Here is a 22,450-nt window from a genome sequence, read left to right as displayed (position 1 = left end):
CTGGTCCCAGCGATTTAGAAGTCAAATCAATGGGACTACTACTTGTGTGAATAGACAGAGTATGATTTGGCTACATATATTAAACTTTTACTGTCACACAGTTAAAGGGATACTCTCTAGATTAGGAGATACAAAATCTGACCTGTCTCTATCTGCCATTTCTTATTTATCTTTTTGTAAAACCTTTGTAATGCTCTATCTAAAAAGTTTCAATTTACTTTACTCACTTTCTTATATTTCTCTCAATTTAATTGAAAATAATTAAAGCTGTGAAAATATTTTAATGTATACTTTTAATTGGTCCTTTAAAAGAAATCTTACATCTCAGATCCTGGCTCTAATGCAGCCAAATTTAAAACTATCTTGACAAAAGAGTATCTTTTTTACCACCCCTCAAATAAAATCTTCTATTTTGAGACTTTTTAAATCAAAGAAATGGATAAATGACAGTGTTTGCTAGACAACTAAAGTCATCAAGGGGACCCTTTGTAATATGTAACACAAGCACAACACATTATAATTAACTGAACTTGTGCCTGAGTCTCCTACACGACACAGCACCCATGCCTTCATAGTATAATAAATATACATAGTGCTTTTTATCTCAAAGGATGCCCACACATTTTATAAACAAAATCAACTATTGAAAAACAGCCACCCACTCTGGGAAGAAAGACAATGAAGTTAATAGAGTATAGCAACACTATCTCATAGGTTAGTGATACCCAATTGAAACTGCAAGACGACTTTAGGTAGACAGAATGTAGATATCCAGACTTGAATTTGGTCATGACAGTGATTCTAAGGCTATGTCTATACTAAGTACCTTACAATGGCATGGCTGTGCCACTGCAGCCGCGCCTTTTTAAGGTACGCAGCGTAGTTGCTCTTTGTCGCTGGGAGAGCTTTCCTGGCAACAAAATAACACCACCTCCAACGAGGGGCGGTAGCTTCATCACAAGGAGAGCGTTTCCCACCGATGAAGTGCTATCCACACCGGCGCTTTTTGTCGTTGAAACTCTTGTCGTTCAAGAGGGTGATGTTTTATACCCCTGAGCGAAAAAAGTTTTAATGACGAAAGTGCAGTGTAGACATAGCTTAAGATCCTTATAACTCTGAAAAGCAATTCACTTGCCAAGAGTAGTTAGACATTGATTTAATTCCTTATTTGAAAGATGGCAGTTTAGTTTTACTGTCAAGCTTCCTGCACACCATTGGATTTTACTACAGCACAACAGCACTATAAAGTTTCATATTTTACTGTATAATAGATTTTCCCATAAGCTTTAACTTTTTCCCAGATGACATTCATTTTTGTAGTTTCTGACAGCTGCATGCTGTGCTCTGCAAGAGGTAAATTTTAACTTTGGTCTGATACTCCAAACTGCTGTTGATATCTAAGAAGTTTCAGCTTCAGATGTGGCACATTGAAAAAAACAGCATTAGAAACTACCAAAAGTGCTGTCATGCTTTACTAACACATATTTCCCATACTTGTCTTTAATGCTATATTCATCTGAATGAAAAACAAGACATAGTTATAGCCAGGATACTAGTCTGAATCTGAGTTAATATGAATAAAAGTTCCTTGAAATATAACAGCTGATTTTTCTTAATACCAGTTAACTAATTTAAAGTTAAGTTAATGTGTATGTGAAAAAACCAACAACGACCCATTAAATGATACAGTGGTTTATGGCGGACATTAACTCTTTAAAAGAAACACATTTTGATTTACTTATGTGACATCAATCAATGACAGAAATACCCCCTTTTTGCTTTAATTTAGCAAAAGGATTGAAAATAACATCATTTTGGTATCAGCATTATTTATAGCCATCACAGATTATTTAAGACCAAGTCACCTTTATTGCTAATCCAGCTGGTGTTAGTTGTTCATTGTTCCGCTCATTCAAACAGTCTTCTCCCATCAAAGAAGTGAGATGTTGCAAGCACTCTGCATGTCCCTGTGATGCTGCTATGTGCAACAGATTGTTTTCACTTTCATCATGAATTTTGTCCAGATTGTCTGCTGCTAGGTGTGGCTGTGCAAAAAGGAACAGTGGAAAATAAAGTATATCAGTTATGCAATTTAAGATAAAAATTTAAACAGGATATCAAGTCTCATGGTTCAGGATATGAGCCGAACACTTAATACGTGGGCCTTTGAAGAACCATTCTCCATGCACATGTTATTGTACATTTGTCCATAACAGGGGTTTTACACTTTCCTCTAACGCATCTGGTGTTGGTGTAATCAGAAACTAGAAGTACTGTTGGTCTGATTCAGCAGTTCCTAACAAGATTCCCATATACAGAGAAAGGTCGTGTCCTATAGTTTGGCCTTTCTGTATAGTTTCTGGTTACTTTATCTGACAGAATATACTCACATTTCAAATGTTTTTTAAAATTTGTCCCTTTTCTTTTTTGCCATTATCTCTAGGAGTAATTTGGCATAAAGTGTCCATGACTCCCCTTAGCAAAGTTGCCGATGCTTCCCCTCCCCCTCCCCCCCAGTTTCATGTGCCACTAGGAGGACCAATAATTGAAAAAGGTCAGATTTTTCGTAGTTCATGGTAAAAGTGGCAGCTTATATTAAGTACAGTGAAAAATGTAATTAAGCTCTGAAACTTCTGAATGCTACTTTGTTAGCTAGTTCCCTTAATATTATTTATATTACAATACTGCTTTGAATTATTGGATTAACCAATGCACAGACATTTGGCAATATGTGATCGTTGCCTGAATCTTATTTTAAGACAAAACATAACTGTTTTTCAGAAACAACGGGAGGGAGAGGAAGAAGGGAGGACAAAGGTAAGGAGTAAGAGTGACAAGATCATATGGTTATACAGATTAGCTAGCACACAATCTGATTCAATTAGGTGTTTTATACAAAAATCCTCTGCATTTCTTTACTTCCAGTTTTTTGAATTCTATTTTTATTATTTTTAGTATTGTGATCTATTCCTCTGCCTATTTCTAGTCTTTGAATAACTCTGCTTTTGTCTTTGTTGTTGTGTTAATTATGTTCCATTGTGCTTGCTTTAGACTGGTAAAGCTAAACAAAAGATAGTACAAAATACTGCATGCACTGCTACTCTGACAGCCTTTCTGAGTCTTGCCTTCCCTGCATCATGATGTTAATTTGCAGCTAGTTACTTTGGAAACACCTATTCATGGTTTCTAATCAAAGAGCTGGAACTAACCAAAACTTCATATGGGTCAGAGGGCAATCAAGCTTTAGTGTGAGCTCCCATCTGTGAATGCTTCTGCAACAAACTGGCATAAACACTCCTGAATAATAATCAGAATACAACAGAAGCCTCTCTGTTCCCATGGTCAGCATCTGAGTAGAAAGTGATGTAATCCACAAATAACTGAACAAAGTGAACTGCAAACATTCTGTAAGGCAGAACTTCATAAAGAAATAAATTTTAATTTAGTAAATAAATAGATTTTAAGATGAAAAGCATCTGCATTTTATATTATTTCAGTGTATTACCTAAATTACTAATCTTGTACATCATGACTACCTAAGATTAAATATCATATTTGTACATAAACTCCACAAGTTTCATTTGGAAACCCATGCACTCAGTTTCTAATTAAAGGGGATCAAATGGAGTTGCAACGTATGATATGCACCTAATCAACTGTCGACTTATTGTATGTCTTACAGATGTGTTTTATTATAAATGCCTTATGAAAAGGATGACACTTACCAATAATGATATCTGTCCTTCTTTCACAATGTTTAAGATGCTTTTATTTTTTTTCACATCTTCACCCCTTTCCTCTGGGCCTCCTGAGCTGCTCCAGTTCATATTACTGTTCAGTTCATCAAGTTTGTTTTCTGTCACGGCTGTCTGCAGATGAAAAGTCCTCAGCTGGCAGTTTGGCATTGTCTTCTCAGGTTTCTGAGCTTGGGGATCGGTAAATGTCCGGTTGAGGAAGCCCTTGCTCTGGGCTTCAGTTTCATGGACTGAGCTACATTTAACTAGAGGCTGGGAAAGCTCTAATTCTTCAGCTAAATGCTTGTGCTGATTAAGGACAATGGACTGCGCATTTCTCATCTGAGAGCTTTTCACAGGGGACAGAACACAAAACTGTGTCGTGCTGGCTGGCAAGTTCTCACTGTTTCCTGCAGAGCAGGTCTTGCCACTCAGACCATTCACTGTTGAACATACACCCAAAATCCTTTTCTCTGGAGCCACCTTGGTAAAAGCAGCAAGTTGCTGGCTTGGTTTAATGTAAGGCACATCCAAAATTTCATCCATGTCCAGGTCATAGTGCTCCAGCTCCCCAAGCAAAACACCAGACTCAATGCTTTTACTTTTAAGGCCTTCTCCATCTCCTGAACACGGATCATCATTCTGAGATGCAGGGTGAGAATCGCTACCTTTCTGGTATTCCACCTTCTGGTTCTTTTGGTCATCACTTTCATTGTTCTCTGAGCTATCCGGCTGGTGCTTTAGTGGGGAAACCCTCTTCACTGGTCTGAACTTACTGTACATGTCTGCAATTCCTGTTGGTTTTTGTGCATTTCCAATAAGAGTTGAAACTCCACAGCTCCAGCTAGTGCTTGAAACTACAGAAAAAAAGGTATTTGAGTAAGAACAGAATATTTGTATCATGTGTATACGTTTATCCTGTTGTATACTTTGAAGATATGATATTCCAGACCAAGCACAAAGAACAGAAATTTACTAGAAAACATGTTGCATTCACACCTAAGCAAATTTGCAGTTAACCATACTTCTGCTACAATAATACCAAAATTAAACAGTCTGGAAAGAAACGCCTTTCAAATTTGACATACATTTTAAACAAAAAGAACTGAACCAAATTTAATGAGAAAAATATAAACCCCAAGTACATGACGCGTGTAACATCAATTGGTAAAGGTCCATTGGCATCCATATTAATCCTGTCATAAAACCATGCTAACCTATGCTCTGCCATTTTTATCTCATTGAGCTTCATTGGAAGAGTGGGATATTCTTCTGGGAGTTTAGCAATAGGGCTGTTTGGAAATTTCCCATCACAACTGACTTTTCACTGGAAATTTGGATTTTTGACTAAAAGTTCTTCACAAAAACTGTTCTTTCTGCAGAAAAATTTTATTCTTCATCAAAGAACTGAAAAGTTCTTGGACTCTGTCTGAAAATGAGATATATCTATTTGGATATGCCACTATGGTGCCTCAAGGGAGCTGTAATTCCTTGCCTCATATCCCCATTCTCCTCCATGGGTCAGGCTCCCCAGCTTGACTTTATGCACCATTATATATTGCAGGCATGGGACTCCCATGGTGCACCACTTCACCTCACCAACAAGGAAGACTGTGATGCTTCATAGGAAATGTACTCTGACCAAGGGAGCTTGTAGAGGAGAGCGGGAGCATGAGGCACCTGAACCTCAACTCCCGTGAGGCATTACGTCAGAGTTTCCCAAACGAAATATCTGGCTTTTTTGGTGGAAATATTTCAGTTCTGTATTTTTCATGGAAAATTTCAAACTATTGGTTTTCTTTCCATTTTGGTTGAAAATTTTATGCAGAACGCCTCGATTTTTCAACCAGTTCTAGTCAGTAGAAAAATCCTCCACCCTTCTATAACTATAAAAAGTACAGTCCCAGTTCATCATAACCCCAGTGCCCAGGATCAGTGGAACCCCAGTACTAAGTTTCCTTTATATTTATATTTTTAGTGGGGGAGGTGGGAAACTCACCAAATTTCTTTCACTAAAATCAATTTAGATGTTTTCTTTCCAAGTGACCTTTAATGTTTATAAAGAACGAGCACATTCTAAAGTTCAAGAGGCACATTTTAAACATGGTAGATTTATTATTAGCTGTAGTGTATCACTGAGGTCTAATTTGTGATCACATACATAATCTGTAACAAACACCTTTCTTAAGAAGCAGCAATACACAGTTTTCAATACATTATTAAAGATACGAATCAAAAGGATAATACTGCTTAGTAACTGGAGTTGTCTGAGTATCACCTTGATTTCTTTGGAGGCTCTTGTGAATATATATCAAAGAAAATAATAATAATAATAATAACAAGTAATTTAGTGGGCCAATACAAAGAACGCATTGTACTGATTTATTTATGTATTGTATAAGATTCTAGGTTCAAAGGGTTACACTTTTATGTTGGTTTTATTTACATGTGAAATTTTTTCCAAGTGATACAGGGAAATGGATACCATATGTTTTCCAGCTGTTTTGCTCTGACAGGAACCATTAAGGACTCTGAATGGAAATGAATTCTGCCTGAGTCTTATGAAAACACTTCTTTCAACAGAAGGGTCTAGACAGAGAAAACGGCATCAACATTTTGTTTGTCGTCACTTTCCTTATGCTTAGATCCATTATTCTGTCCCTATGCTGAAACAAGCTACCTCTTTGCCACTTTTTAATCTTAAAAATTGAAATCTACACATAACAGTGATAGTAAAAATATTAAACCTGATGTTAAGAGAAAGCAAAAGCTGCTTTCTACAAATTTTCTTGATTCACCACATGTTCATTTAATTCTTGTTTCCTGCATTACATCCACAGTAAACCACTTTTTGCTCATTTTTCCTTCTATTTTGTCCACTACATAAACCGGACATTTCTTTATACTTACTGCCTACAGAAAAGCAGATTTAAACCAAAACAATGATCTACGTTTCCTCTAACTCATGAATATATCTACTTATTTAAGCAGAAAGATGGATTGATATTGCACATAATACAGGACTAAAAGGTTGTAGCATTTACCCACAGGCCCCTATAGGGAGTGAGGCTGATCTGACAGGCAGGCACAATCTCTTCTGATGCTGCTTTCTGTGCATGGGGATTGCATATTTTGCACCAGCCATTACACTGACAGAGTGCTGATCCCCCATGCACACCGGCCCCACTCCACAGACCTGTGCAGAGATGAGCAGGGCCATGATTTTGCCTCCTCCCCATCCCCTTGTCATGGACTTCTTCCCTCAGAGATCAGAAATCAGTAGCGGGTTTGATTTCCAGAGAGCTGAGGGCTCAGGGATTGCTATTGTGAGTAGCCTTTACACAGATGCCCCAGTGGGAGAAGGCTCTTGCTCACCCCTCCACATTCATGAGGTCATGCATAAGCCATTGGCAATCAGGGCCAAATAAAGGCTAACTGCTTACTACTCTGGAAACCCATGGCCTGGTCTACACTACGACTTTAATTCGGATTTATCAGCTTTAATTCGAATTAACCCTGTAACCGTCCACACAACGACGCTATTTAATTCGATGTAAAGGGCTCTTTAAATCGATTTCTGTACTCCACCCCAACGAGCGGAGTAGCGCCAAAATCGATTTTAGCAATTCGAATTAGGGTTAGTGTGGCCGCAATTCGATGGTATTGGCCTCCGGGAGCTATCCCACAGTGCATCACTGTGACCGCTCTGGACAGCAATCTGAACTCGGATGCACTGGCCAGGTAGACAGGAAAAGCCCCGCGAACATTTGAACTTCATTTCCTGTTTGCCCAGCGTGGAGAGCACAGGTGACCACAGATACCTCATCAGCACAGGTAACCATGCAGGCTGATAATCGAAAAAGAGCACCAGCATGGACCGTACGGGAGGTACTGGATCTGATCGCTGTATGGGGAGAAGATTCAGTGCTTGCAGAACTTCGTTCTAAAAGACGAAATGCAAAAACTTTTGAAAAAATTTCCAAGGGCATGATGGAGAGAGGCCACAATAGGGACTCTGAGCAGTGCCGCGTGAAGGTCAAGGAGCTCAGACAAGCCTATCAAAAAACAAAGGAGGCAAACGGTCGCTCCGGGTCAGAGCCGCGGACATGCCGCTACTACGCCGAGCTGCATGCAATTCTAGGGGGGGCTGCCACCACTACCCCACCTTTGTTCGTGGATTCTGGGTCGGGGATAGTCTCGACGCCTGAGGATTCTGCCGATGGGGTAGAGGAGGAGGAGGAGGAGGAGGATGAGCTTGCAGAGAGCACACAGCACTCCCTTCTCCCCAACAGCCAGGATCTTTTTATCACCCCGACTGAAGTACCCTCCCAAGCCAGTACCCAAGACTCTGACCCCATGGAAGGGACCTCAGGTGAGTTTACCTTTTAAAATATAAAACTTGTTTTAAAAGCAAACGGTTTTTAATGATTACTTTGCCTGACTTTGCATTCGCGGTCAGTTCAGCTACTGGAAAAGTCTGTAGCTACTGGAAAAGTCTGTTAACGTGTCTGGGGATGGAGCGGAAATCCTCCAGGGACATCTCAATGAAGCTCTCCTGGAGGTACTCCGAAAGCCTTGCCAGAAGGTTTCTGGGCAGTGCATCTTTATTCCCTCCTCCATGGTAGGACACTTGACCACGCCATGCTTGCAGCAAGTAATCTGGTATCATTGCCTGACAAAGCCTGGCAGCGTATGGTCCCGGTGTTTGCTGGCATTCAAGCAACATCCGTTCTTTATCTTGTTGTGTAATCCTCAGGAGAGTGATATCACTCCTGGTAACCTGGTTGAAATACGGGAACTTAATTAAGGGGACAGAGGTGGCCGTTCCTACTGGGCTGTTTGCCTGTGGCGGAAAATAAATCCTTCCCTGCAGTTAGCCAAGCGCAGATGGGAAATTGGCCCTGAGTTTTTCGCGTTTGGCTAGCAGGGATCTTCCCTGTTACCAGCCACGCGGTGGGGGGAGGGTACCGTGATCATCCCAGAGAATTCATGGCGAGGGGGGAGGGTCGGCGGCGGGGGGGGGGTAGTTTGGTGCCTGCAGGGATCTTCCCTGATACCAGCCACGCAGTGGGGGGAGGGTACCGTGATCATCCCAGAGAATTCATGGCGAGGGGGGGGGTTAGTTTGTTTTCTGGTGCTGCTGAATGTTAACAGAAAAACCGCAGCACTCTACTTGCCTGAAGGGGCCCAGACAAGCCCCACCACACTGCCCCCCCCCGAACTGGCTGAGATTGGCCAGGCTTCTGCAGCACTCTACAAGCTATGCTTGGTATGTGGGAAAGCACGGCGCAGAAGCTTACCATGGCCGCATGCAAGCCGAATTCTGTTGCCCAGACCTGTGATCTCTAGCAGCAAAGCCACAGGCACTCAGCATTAAGAGGCAAAATGCGACCTTGCACAGAAATCACATGTGCTATGTAATGTGAACAGTGTTGGTCACCGTGAAAGAGTATAAGCATTGTTCTGCAAAATGTAGCTTTTAAAACAATTCTCTCTTTTTTCCCCTCCCTACAGCAGCTGCAAATTCCTCAAGCCTCCCTCCTCCATCCCGAAGGTTATCACAGATAAGGCGTCGTAAGAAGAAGACGCGAGACGAGATGTTTTCTGAAATTATGCAATCCAGCAGGAGTGACAGAGCTCATCTGAATGAGTGGAAGGAAACAGTTTCAAAGTATAGGAAAGAAGTCAGTGAACGTGAGGACAGGAGGGACCAACGTGAGGAGAGGAGAGACGATCGAGATGAGAGATGGCGGCAGGAAGACCAGAGGATGAAGGATGCAACGCTGGGGCTGCTCCGGCGTCTGGTGGAGGTTCAGGAACGGCTGCTGGAAAACAGACTGCCGCTTCAGCCCCTGTTCCACCCTCCCCCCTCCCCATGTTCCGTATCCTCCTCACCCAGACGTGTAAGAACGCGGGGGGGGGAGGCTCCGTACACCTTCCCATTCCACCCCAGTAGACAGCCCAAGCAAAAGGCTGTCATTTTTTTAACCTTTTCTTTGTGGCTTTTTCCTTCCCAGCAATCCTCCTCCCAAATACCACCCGGGTTCCCTCCCTCTTTTTCTAATCTATTAATAAAGAATAAATGATTTTTAAATGATAGTGACTTTATTTGGTTTGAAAGAAAGCTGGGGGAAGGGGCAGGGTGGGTTCCTTACAGAAAATCAGTCAGTAAAGGGGGAGGGTTTTCATGAAGGAGAAACAAACAGATATTTCACACGGTAGCCTGGCCAGCCATGAAACTGGTTTTCAAAGCTTCTCTGATGCACAGCGCTTCATGGTGTGATCTTCTAATCGCCCTGGTGTCTGGCTGCGCGTAATCAGCAGCCAGGCGATTTGCCTCAGCCTCTCACCCCGCCATAAAGGTCTCCCCCTTACTTTCACAGAGATTGTGGAGCACACAGCAAGCAGAAATAACAATGGGGAGATTTCTTTGGCTGAGGTCAGAGCGAGTCAATAATGAACGCCAGCGACCTTTTAAACGGCCAAATGCACATTCTACCACCATTCTGCACTTGCTTAGCCTGTAGTTAAACAGCTCCTGACTCCTGTCCAGGCTGCCTGTGTATGGCTTCATAAGCCATGGCATTAAGGGGTAGGCTGGGTCCCCAAGAATAACTATGGGCATTTCAACATCCCCAACGGTTATTTTCTGGTCCGGAAAGTAAGTCCCTTGCTGCAGCCCTTTAAACAGAGTAGTGTTCCTGAAGACGCGAGCGTCATGAACCCTTCCCGCCCAGCCCGCGTTGATGTTGGTGAAACGTCCCTTGTGATCCACAAGTGCTTGCAGCACCATTGAAAAGTACCCCTTGCGGTTTATGTACTCGGTGGCTTGGTGCTCCGGTGCCAAGATAGGGATATGGGTTCCGTCTATTGCCCCACCACAGTTAGGGAATCCCATTGCAGCAAAACCATCCACTATAGCCTGCACATTTCCCAGAGTCACTAACTTTCGTAGCAGCACCTGAGTGATTGCTTTGGCTACTTGCATCACAGCAGCCCCCACAGTAGATTTGCCCACTCCAAATTGATTCCCGACTGACCGGTAGCTGTCTGGCGTTGCAAGCTTCCACAGGGCTATCGCCACGCGCTTCTCAACTGTGAGGGCTGCTCTCATCTTGGTATTCTGGCGTTTCAGGGCAGGGGACAGCAAGTCACAAAGTTCCATGAAAGTGCCCTTACGCATGCGAAAGTTCCGCAGCCACTGGGAATCGTCCCAGACCTGCAACACTATGCGGTCCCACCAGTCTGTGCTTGTTTCCCTTGCCCAGAATCGGCGTTCCATGGATAGAATCTGCCCCATTAACAACATGATCTCCAAAGCACCGGGGCCTGTGGTTTCACTGAATTCTGTGTCCGTGTCCGTGTCCATGTCCTCATCATGCTTGTCGCTGCGCTGCCGCCGCCGCTGCCTCCTCTCCTCGTTTTTCTGGTCCTGGCTGAGCATAAACTCCACGAGAACGCGCGAGGTGTTTACAATATTCATGAGTGCTGTCTTGACCTCAGCGGGCTCCATGCTTGCCGTGGTATGGAGTCTGCAGTGTTCACCCACCCAGGAAAAAAGGCGCAAAAATGGTTGTCTGCCGTCCGTTGCTTTCATGCAGGGAGGGAGGGAGGGAGGAAGTGAGGCTGTACCCAGAACCACCTGCGACGATGTTTTTTGTCCCATCAGGCACTGGGATCTTAACCCACAATCCCAATGGGCGCGGGAGACTGCGGGAACTATGGGATAGCTATGGAATTGCTACCCACAGTGCAACGGTGCAGAAATCGACGCTAGCCCCGGTACTTGGACGCACACCACCGAATTACTGTGCTAGTGTGGCCGCACTCATTTATACTTTATACAACCTGTTTCTCAAATCCGAATTATCTAAATTCGGATTAATCCCGTAGTGTAGACATACCCCATGACACAGGCACTGAACTGGAACCCAGGAGATCTTATTCAATTCCAAGATCTGCCGCACACTTACATAACCTTTAGTACATCACTTATACTGTGCGTCTCCGCTCCCAACTATAACAAGGAGATAATTCTTCCCTACTTCATAGAACTGCAGAACCCAGGTTTTCTGAAGCCCATGCTAGTGCCCTAACCATTAGACCATCTTTCCAGTATGCAAACTTCTCTATGAACTTGCTCAGGAACAGGAGGTTTGATACTGGGTGGTAGTTGGCTAGGTCTGATGTCAGGGTGGGTTTCTTCAGCACTGGTTGGACAATTGCACGTTTGAAGGAGAAAGGGAAGATTCCTCGTTTGAATGAGGCATTGGCTATTTTGGTGATGAGTGACACTTGCTGTTCATAACACTCTTTCACCAACCAGGAGGGTCATGGTTCAGAGGGTTTGGGCTGAGACTTTTTCCAGGTGTCCAATACTTCTAGAGGCATGAAAGGACTGAACTCTGGGAATGCAGAAGGGCTGTTCATTGGCCAGTATAGGGGGAGAAGTTCCATGGAGTCTCAGAAGTCCCATTCTGAACATGTGATTATTTCACTGAAGTGGGATGATAGTTCCTTGCAACACTTGGTGCTTGGTTCTGCTGTGGACTCCAGGCAGTCTGGGTTAATGAAGAGGTTTACCACCTTGAATACCTCCTTAGCAACTTCAGAGGCTGACCTATGGAGGCTGAAAGGCAAGTTTCCTGACCTTAATACTACTTTAGCATAGGCTTTGAGAGATTCTCTCTGTTTTGACTGGTCTGTTTCAGCCTTTGTTTTCCAACATTGGTATTCAAGTTTCCACCCCTCTCTTTTCATCTGATGCAATGTGTCAGAGAACCAAGGAGGTCTGTGTAAGTGATGGGGAGGAGGGTACTGCTTGGACGCCACTGGGCCAATGGTCAAGACTAGAGCATGATGATGATATGCTGCTGTTCTTAAGCATGTTTTGAAATTCGATGGGCTTCATGAGTCTTCATAATCATATCAGGGTCCTGGGTCTTTCTTGTTTCCTGAGAACTGGGAGAGCTGTGATCATTTCCTTAATGAGATGACTGTCTTTCCAAGATAGTAGCTGGGTCATGACGTAGACTATAATGACATTTAGCTGTACGGGTTGGACTGGAGATGACATGTGAAAGTGCTAGGGAGGCAAGTGAGGAATTGCGTTTTGGGGCTTTTGAATCTGAGGTGTTGTCAGCATGGAAGCTGAAGTCTCGCAGGATGGCAAATCTGGAATATTCATCGCCGTTGCCGACAAGGTATCGATGATCTCCTTTAATGAACTCTTTAGACTTTTATGGTTTGTAAATGAGCACATCATCTATGTTAGGCTTGGTTTTAGCTGGATCTCATTTCTATCGTCAGATGAATGAATTCAGATTACCTTGTCTTAATGAAGCACCTCTGCTCTGCCCCTGCAGGACTCGGTAACAGCTTCCAATTTCATAGCATCTGAAAATTCCCTTATTGTAGTGTTTACTCCCTTTCCATGATCAGTAATGAAGACTTGGCTTAGCACTGATCCCTGTGGTACCTCACTAGAAACCTGCACAACATTTTAAAAAAATCTAGCCCTTTATATTTTAAAGTTACCATTTATATACTCTATAACCACTGGAGAGACAGGAATAAATATATGGATGATTTTACATTTGGAATTCTGCTGCCATCTAAAAGATATGCCTTATCTTTCCTCTTGTGGTTCATTACTTCATCAGAGCCCCTTGAATGAATTAAGACTTTCATTTATTTCAGGTCCAGCTGTCTTGGACTTAGTATACAGATACTGAGGCGCAGTCTACACTATGGAATTTTTTAGAAAATTCCTCACAGTTGTTCACACTGATTCATCTCCACCAGTGTTAGCAGAGTTGGGGCTTTATGAGACAAAGGGATGCTATATATAACAATGGGATAATAAGAACCAGTTCTGAATGTATTTCTATTTTAATTAATAACATCAGTGAAATATATTAACAATTTTAACTGAAGGTGGTGCTGTTTTACAGTTTTAATATACTAGCAGCTTCATAGAGCACAACTTGTGCTTTGACACAAGTGCTCTGGCATGAGAAACTTTATTTGTGAATGACCCTATGTGTGTGAGAGTGAGTGTTTTCACCTTCCTGGATTTCAGTTCTACTTATCCATTAGGACAAAGCAAAGTTTGGGGTTAGCATATGACAGAAACAGGCATTAATATTAGCTCACTCTACACCTTTTCCCAAATGATCCATACAGCAATAGCCTCACTGTAGGATTCACTTGTCCTAGCTTGGCTAGAGGAAGAGCATTGCAAATGTTGTCAACTATAACAGATAGGATATAGAGGAGAGAAGGAGGGAAATGATAAATGAACTGGGATCTTCCAGACCTTGTCCGGACTGATTTTAGGATGTGACCAGGTGAGGTGAGGGAAAAATCACACTCAACTGTCTAGGAGGGAATCACAAAATTAGTACAGATACAAAATAATGAAGGGGAAGAAATTAGGTAAAAAGAACAGATTTTAGGCTGAAGAGGTATCACAAGTATAATTGCATTACTATACACCCATTATTCTAATTATTGTTTATCAGAACAGAATTGTGTATCTTCCCTTTTTTTTCAGGGTCTAACATTATCCAATCATTCATTTATTCCAGTAATTTCAAACATATTTAGTTGGGATACACTTAGGAGGCATGATAAATATCCAGAACTTACAAATACAACTGCCACCAAATCACAATTTTACCTTAATATAAGTCACATATTGGTAAACTACCAAATAGCTTGATGCATAAATTGTGCAGAGCATATTCCTGGGGGAATTCTGTGTCACTGCACATGTGCAGAATTCATGGCCCCTGCAGATTTCTTTGCTTACCCGCAGAAAAATTACTTCTGATGGGAAAGCCAAGGGAAGCTGCAAGAGCGGTCATATGCCCACTCCCTGGCAGTGCAGAGTGTTACAGGAGCAGCAGTGATCTGTATGCTCTGTACGACTATGCTATGTATAACCTGTATGCTCAAAAGGTCTGTTATACTTCCCCTCCCCCCTTTTGTCTCCTCTCCCTCTCTGAATACCTGTGAAGTGGCTTTCCCCCTGCCCCTCCCTCCTGGAATGCTTGTGGGATGAATGGGCTGGTTGAACAGCTGGAAGATCAGAAGAGCTCCCAGATAGACAAGGTGTCTGGGACTCTAATTAGGCAGCACTCATACACCCAATACATGGACACTGCCCGAGGTGGAGCGTGACCAACCAGACACGGACAAGTCATCTCTAGTTGCAGGCCATGAGGAGCAGGCCCTTAAAAGGGGAAGGGGCCATGTGCTCAGGAGTGCACTCACAAGCTTGTACCTCCCATGAAGGCCCTTCGCCCAGACCGCCTGGCCAGTGGTTCGCCCCATTGCATTCCATTGTGCCTCGGGAAGACTTACCTTCATCGCACCATCCATCGCTGTGCTGTGGGACACTTACCTTGAAGGATCCTGACATCTCCAGTGCCGTGCCTGTCCTGGGAGCATGAGTATGTGAGTGTGACCCCCCTCCTTCTTTTGAGCTTAGCTATCAGTATAATAAACATGCTGCTTTCTGCCAAACTTTGGTGGGCCATTAGTCCTCCCTAAGCTTACTAGCTGGCCCAATGTCGGGTAACACAGACAGGTCGGTTTGGGCATCCAGAGCAGCCAGTAGAGATGTAAATCACCACCTGGGAGAGGGGGGCTGGGTAGCCATGTGTATATGAGAGAGAGAGACTGGTCTCTTTCGCTCGCTATTACAGCCCTCTTGGCATGGAGGGGCAGGGCTTTGGGGTATTTCTGAAGAGATAGGAGTGGGGCAGGCAGAGGAGAATATAGCAGCCTGCCTGCTTAATGAATTGTTCCCACTGTTCTTGGTAAATTCCCCCAGGAGTATAAAACAGGTATAAAAGTTTTAAGGCTCCTTTACATTGCCAGAGCGGTGTAAAGGAGCCTTATTGTAAAGGACAATATGGCCTTATAAATGCTTATGGTGCTTTAGTGATGAGATCTGGTCTCAATTTTGGATTGAAAAAATGTCCTATCAAAATGTGCTCCATGAACTGTTTGCTACTGACCTTTTTGGACATGGTCAGCAGCCAGTATAAATTGTGAGTTTGAGTCTCCAGCCCTCACTTGTTTTTCAGTTGTCTATGATGTAACACTGAGCATATGGCTACATATATTTGTTGACTAATAATTGGAAGCAAAGGGTCAATACTACCTACATTACTATTAGATGGGGGGAAGAGAAGGGGATGGGGAGGGGGGTTGGTGATTTCCTCCAATGCTTCCCACTCCCATTCACCATCCATTGTATTGTAGTTTAAATAAATTACCAAAATAATTGAAACTAGCTGGATTATATTGCATTATTTTGACAAAAAAATATGCAGAATTTTAAAATATTGTGTGCATAATTTTTTGGTGCAGAATCCCCCCAGGAATAAGAGCACCAAACCTGGAGGAATAGAAAATTTCAATATTTACTGATAATTTCCCCAATAGAAAAGCAATCCCCTGGATATTCTTGTGAACCATCCTTAATTTAGTTCAGTGGATACAGTAGCATAGAGGGTTACTGAACTAACCTTTCACTGCTGGGGACAAGAGGTCAGTTGGCTTACAGCATTAAGTGAATAAAGATCTCAAGTAGGATGCTGTTCTCATTCTAGACACCTATTTAACAACATCACAAAGTCATCTCAACTTTTCAGCTAACAGAATACACCTTAGTGCAATCAACTAGCTCAGTGAAGCTGGCTGGGCACAGATGTCATGAATTATTAGCTGCAACGGCCTTATCAAATCTTCCTGTCTCCCCAGGTAGATGAGAAAGCAAGCAAGCAAGCAATTTCATACTGAACAACAAAAGCAACAAGAGCCAATTTCTGCTCCAGTAAATCATTCTTGCTTAGAAAACACTGGAAATCAAGTGACCTATGGGCTAGCAACACCATGTCAGAAACGGAACTATCTGGAATTATGTTTAAATTGATTCCTTTAACTCTAGTTGTTATAAATAGGGCCATAAAGGTCCTTGGATCTAATTACCCCGGCCATGAACAGCCCTTCTATAAGGTGGGATGCGACAGAAAACCCTTATCGTATTGTGGATGTTGGAGCTCTGGCAGACTCCTGCGAGCCACCCACACTCAAGCCTATGGGGGTCTGCCGTCCAAGCCACAATGTACACACACCTATTTTTAGTGACCTAGCTTGAGCCCCGCTAGCGCAAGTCTGTCTACTCACACTGGATGCTCACTCTCAGCTGCAGTATAGACATACCCCCGAGTTCTGCCTGAATCATTTTGTGTCATGAAGGAGAACTGGATGGACCAGAACTTACCTCATACCCTTTCCCCACAGAACGGGATGTGCTTTCCCCCTTAAATCCTGTAGAAACCCAGGGATCTGGAACCCCTGGCTGACTGTGGGGCCCCCGGCAGCTTTACTGAACTGCTAGGTTTCTCTTAGACTCCACAGTTCCAGCAATGTGCCCATTAAACAGTAACTTCCTGCTGGTAAGAGGGTCACAGAAAAGATAATGCCCTCACTTTGCATTAACTCTGTTAATTTGTGCAGGGTGTGGGAGAAGGTGAGAGACTAAGGAATGCATTTCCCCTTAGGCACAGATCCTTGACCTTCAGGAGACAATAGGGCCAGAAGATGCCATGGAGGTGATAGATCCAATCCTTTTACACCAGAGGGGAAAATCCAGCTAGAGGGGATTCTTCTCTCAGACCCTTTGGCCCCTTGTTGACCAAAAGAATGGACAGTGAGAAAAAAAAAAGATGCATTATTGGATTTTTGAAAATAAGAAATGAAATCCAGATGACCACGGGCCCTGAAGGAGCAGCAGTCAGGCAATAAGGACAAAAAAAAAAAAATCTGTTGAAAAGTTTGGGTGGAATCCATGAGAAAGCATGCTGATTGGTAAATAATGTTATGTTTTCCTAGGATTAAAGGTATTTAGAGCAATTTAAAATCAATATAACCAAACACTTTCTCATGTTACCACCACATTATTCAAACATTTAGATGAAATGGGTGAAGAAAACGGTATTGACTAAACCCCATTCTTACACCATGAATAACAGATTAGCAATGATGTAATACAAGATTTTAGTCTCATCAAGAGGTTCTGGTGATACAATTCAGTTCAAAATGTCTTGCAGTGACATTGCTGTACACATATCATTTTTATTTTATAATAAAAAAAAATAATCTATATTTTTCTGGATTCTTGATTGAGCTTGCTGAACTAAAATAGAAAAGAAAAATCAACCAAAAAAAAAAAAACAATTCAAACCCACAGCTGGAGGCAAAAAAAGTGGCACAGTTTATTTTTTCTGCAGTACACCTAACCCAAAGCACCACTACTGAGGTAGAGGAAAAGTCTTGAGTGCAGAGTGGCTATTATTTTGCTAGCCTAGTAAGTAATGAGATTTTGAGGTGGAGGGCTGGACCACCTTCTAGTAGACCTGGCTTGACATAAGTTACTTGCCTCATTTCTTATTGGGCATGATTGGGAAGATGAATGGAAAGTTAAGTTCTTATCACAAGCAGTATGCTGGAGTTAGGATGGCTAGCTCAGATCAGCAGGAACATTCTGGTATTAGTAAAGAAGCCTAAATGTAAAATAAGGTAGATTTCAGATTATGCATGAGCAGCACATTGACAGAGCTTGCTGTACCAGGATTGGTTCATAAAAAGTAACCAAGCCAATCATGAAGCATGTGATGAAATGTATATTAATGTGCTGTGTGTGTAAATGTATCTAAAGGAACAGGTTTTCTGTGTAATTTGAATCTGACACATATCCTGTGTGCTTCCACCTCCCGCGTTTGAGACTAATCAACTAAGTGTAGCTTTACTGTTTACCAAAGAAAGGAACCCGAGTGATGAGATTGGAGTTGAACTGAGTTTTGGGGGAACTGAATGGAAGAGGTCTCAGGGGAGCCCCAACACTTCTCCTAATACTACACAGTTGTTCTGTATATAATTATAACTTAAATTGTCAATGGAGTGCAGACATATCAGGTTGTCTTCATTTACAGTTTTTACCATCTTCTGTAGGGGTTGGACATATTTTCTCTTTATATGGAAATAATACATAATAAATAACTCTTGGAGAGGTTAATAGTTTTCCTATAATCTGCAGATCAGGAAGTCAGAAGAACAGGAGACCACCATAGACCAGAATAACACCTGGGTTTTTCCCAGTGAGTGGAGTCAAGCCATTTTCCCATACATAACAGGCCTGGTTTTGCCTCCTAAGCTGTAATAACAGGAAAATCCCATTGTTTGAATGGTGAACCTGTGTGTGAAGGAGAATAGATGGGACTTGTACTCTCCTGTTGCAAGAGAGGATGAACCCAAATACTTGTTCTGGGGTCCATACATAACTGCTAACATTTTTTAAAGTTTTGCAATAATTGTCCACTTAAGCTAGTATGCCCCTGTATGACGGTGATGTGTGTATGTATCCGAAAGTTTGGCACTTATTTAGTGCTATTCAGTCACTGACTAATTTTTTATCCCAACTCTTTTTGAAGACAGGTAATTATTATCTCTATTTCCTAATAGGGAAACTAAGGAAGAAAAGTTAAGGTTTCTCTCTCAAAGGCAACTATGTAAAAATGACCTCAGTTGATATCAACTGATGTTGCTCTACTGATACTTCAATGGAGTTATACCTATTTATGCCCATCAAGGATATGGAATGATATCTTCTCACTCAACAGTTCTGCTCCCTGCCTATATTCCATTATACTTTTAATGAAAAAAATAAGGTCATGTTATTTTCAGTCCTACAGAACCATTAGGACTGAAATGGTTACCAGCTCTGAGAAAGTAAATTGTATTCTTTTGTGGATCAAGCATCTTCAACAGAACTCTTAGTTAATTTCCATTGGTAGGGGTCCCGTGGTGCTACCATCTGTCTTCCAGAAATGCCTGTAGTTGCATCTATCCAACCCCATTCAAGGCAACTGGTGTGTAAAGAAGTAACTCAGTGGGCATCATTGGAAGACAACTGACAGCAAAAGGGACTTCACAGATGGAACTTAGTTAACAATTCAGCTGCACAGCAGGCTGTGAATATCCCAGGGTCTCTAAGAAGAATCAGGCGTAACAAATATTCCAACCTTGTTATTGGTTTATATAGGTTTATGTTTGCAAGGCTCTTTCTGCAAATAAAAAGAAATATTATTTCTTCAAAGAGAGCTGAGCAGACCATTCTGGCTGGGAAGAGACTAGAGAATGAATTGTGACTTTATTGCAATTCCTATCCTGCTCTCTCTTGCTTTATCCCCCCTTTTGTGGAGCAGTTTATGTAGAGATACGTGTGTGGAAGATTATAATTTAGCGACGCTCCCTCATAAAGGACAGTATTATAAATATAGTAGTTTAGAGAGGTCCTGGAAGCTGGGGTTGAGAACGCAATGTAGCTGTGTAAAGCAATTCACCACGGAAGTTCTCTAGTTTTATTAGAAGTTTTATTCCTTTCTCATTCACTGGTTTGTTGTTTAATGAACCCCAAGATCATTATAGTTTACATCCCATTTCCCGCCCCTTCCCCACCCACTTGTTTGCAGCAGAAAGTATTGTCTGAGTAAACCTTGCCCTCCCCACTGCAGCCAGTCACAATCTGAGCAGAGAAGTAAGTTAGGCTTTACTTCCCTTTATTTTCAAGTCCAGCTGCCATAAGGACTGTGACTAATGATTCTGGCAAGAGAAGCAGCTATTAGAAAGCTTCAATTTATCTACAAACCTTGGTAATTTACAACTATGTGAAAGGAACTACAGAAATAAGGGTTGCCAAAGTCTGGCATGGTCCATCTTCCCATGAATTTCAGGTCTCAAGTTTCTGCTGTAAATGTTTTAGATTCAACAATATTAATGAAAGCACAATTAAGTCATCAGATGAAAGCATAAAAAACTTTTCATAGCTCCACACTAAAGTATTATTCTCATCAATTCATTTTTGTTCATCACAAAAAGAGAAACAGAAGAGGCTTAATCTGATTTAGAAAGTGAAAAACAACACTGCATGCACTTTTTGTCAGTGGGGGGGAAAAGGTCTCCAGCTGGTTCTCATCTATATGCCATGATTCTTCATTTAGTTTACACTATTAAACTCAAAAACTTTGCTTTAATCTTAACTGTTACAGCATGTCTTAGAGTAGAGTACTGTAGAATCTATCTTGTAGCATCTCTGATAGGGTTTCAGACCCTGGCAAAATATCATCCCTCAAACTGGTCATGTCATAGGGGTAGTAAATGTATCCAACATTCTTTCATTGGCGCCTACATCATTATGTCTTGTCACCAATGGTTTCTTGGGTTTTCAAGTAAATTGTTGCATAAATTGTGGTTTGGAGTTGCTCAGATGAAGCCTTACGTTTATATAGCCAAATCCTTTTATGGAATTTTTTGTGTGTGTGTGCTAATGACCTAACATCTGTTGAAAAAAAAAAATCCATGTTTCCAGAAAGGAGTACAAAAATAAAAGAAAACAAAAACAGCAGAACACTGCCAAGAAGCAAAGGCTGTCAAGTCCTGCACTTTAAGAAGCAGCCTAAAAGAAGATGGGAGAACAAAAGTGGGCAGCATACCTGATCTGTCTTCATTTTGCGAATCACACCTTCTACATAATTCTGGGATAGTCTTGAGAGAAGTTACCGAGTACTGAAATAGAGAGACGGAAAAATGCATATAAAATACAAATTGGTTCATTCCCAAAATTATACAAAAGAAAAACACAATAGTAGTGGGGACACTCTCATGCCAAGTGTCCTATGTAGCTGAGTCCTGAAGCTACCCCTAAATCTGCACGAAATGGAGCAACTGCCACCTGCCTATGAAGACAACTGCATCCCAGCATCCAACGCTCCATCAGATATCAGCATTTCTTGCTGGGACTTGTCATCCTTGTGGAGCATAACTGCTTGGGTTATGATGACATGTCACATATATTCATCATTTCCACAGGTAGCCTCACCATATTAAAATTGACAAGAGCTTTAGAAACCCAGGGATTACTTTGGTTGCCTGTGCTATACATTATGGTGTTTGATTTTGCAAGATCCAGCATACCTCTCTTTAACATAATTTGTTTTATAGCAGATAAAATTCAGATTTATACAATGCTATATGAAAAAATATGCTAGTGTGTTAAAGATCTGATCTCAGATATAGACACCTCCCCACAACACACAGCCAAACAAGAACATAAATCTACGCATCCAAGAATAGCTTTCATTAAAACAAACATGTATTAGTACTTTGATGTGAGGGGATACACCTGATTTTGATCAACAAGTTATTCTTTGGATTCAACTTTAAAAGTGTGCGTGGGGGGGGGAGGACGACACATTCATCCGACTAAGCGACAATCATTTCCTTATAATCTTGTGGAATGCCTTCAATCTGCCATATGATCCAACATCATAAAAATACAATTTCCCACAAACAGAAATCTGGTTACTCAATATCAAGAAACCCTTAATCTAATGCTACAGTGTCACAAGAGTTTCCTTTCAAACCAACACATATCTGAAAATCATTATGCCTTTTTAAAAAAAAAATCAATGGCTTTTGCACATTTAAAAGAACTATTAAAAACAGTCAAAAGTAAAGTAAAAAATATTTAGGATTAATATAGCACAAAATGTTGAGGAATGTATAAAAACCATATGTTCTTAAAGGAAGGCATATTTTTAGCTAGTCTGCTATTGACAGATGAAGCGGAACAACAACATACG

The 22,450-nt window shown here is 41.8% G+C and overlaps 2 protein-coding genes across 10 annotated transcripts in view; one reads left to right on the top strand and one right to left on the bottom strand.

The window, feature by feature from the left end:
- The window catches only part of SNCAIP (synuclein alpha interacting protein), a 113,965-nt gene that overhangs the window by 27,642 nt on the left and 63,873 nt on the right, over positions 1-22,450 (bottom strand). For 8 of the 9 annotated variants that reach the window (XM_005305144.5, XM_005305147.5, XM_042854638.2 and 5 more), the window contains 3 exons: positions 21,302-21,374; positions 3,726-4,591; positions 1,866-2,045 (listed from right to left, as the gene is read on the bottom strand). In XM_005305144.5, coding sequence (XP_005305201.2) covers positions 1,866-2,045; positions 3,726-4,591; positions 21,302-21,374 — 1,119 coding nt within the window. The remainder of the gene's footprint in view (positions 1-1,865; positions 2,046-3,725; positions 4,592-21,301; positions 21,375-22,450) is intronic. The other variant, XM_042854639.2, reaches the window with a different exon arrangement.
- LOC135984337 (uncharacterized) lies at positions 7,440-9,857 on the top strand. The gene is made up of 2 exons (XM_065599275.1): positions 7,440-8,106; positions 9,249-9,857. The coding sequence occupies exons 1-2, from the start codon at positions 7,575-7,577 to the stop codon at positions 9,818-9,820; spliced, it is 1,104 nt and encodes a 367-aa protein (XP_065455347.1). The 5' UTR covers positions 7,440-7,574; the 3' UTR covers positions 9,821-9,857.

The sequence above is a fragment of the Chrysemys picta genome, chromosome 6 (genome assembly GCF_011386835.1).
Source record: "Chrysemys picta bellii isolate R12L10 chromosome 6, ASM1138683v2, whole genome shotgun sequence".
Classification (NCBI taxonomy): Eukaryota; Metazoa; Chordata; order Testudines; family Emydidae; genus Chrysemys; species Chrysemys picta.
The sequence above is the reverse complement of the archived record's forward strand: the minus strand, read 5'-3'. Positions and strand labels throughout refer to the sequence as shown.

What these genes read in the sequence shown, in the direction of transcription:
- LOC135984337 (XM_065599275.1), top strand. Translation starts at nt 7,575, where the DNA reads ATGCAGGCTGATAATCGAAAAAGAGCACCAGCATGGACCGTACGGGAG. An exon ending in CCCCATGGAAGGGACCTCAG is followed by an intron (nt 8,107 to 9,248) that starts GTGAGTTTACCT and finishes CCCTCCCTACAG; the next exon opens with CAGCTGCAAATTCCTCAAGC.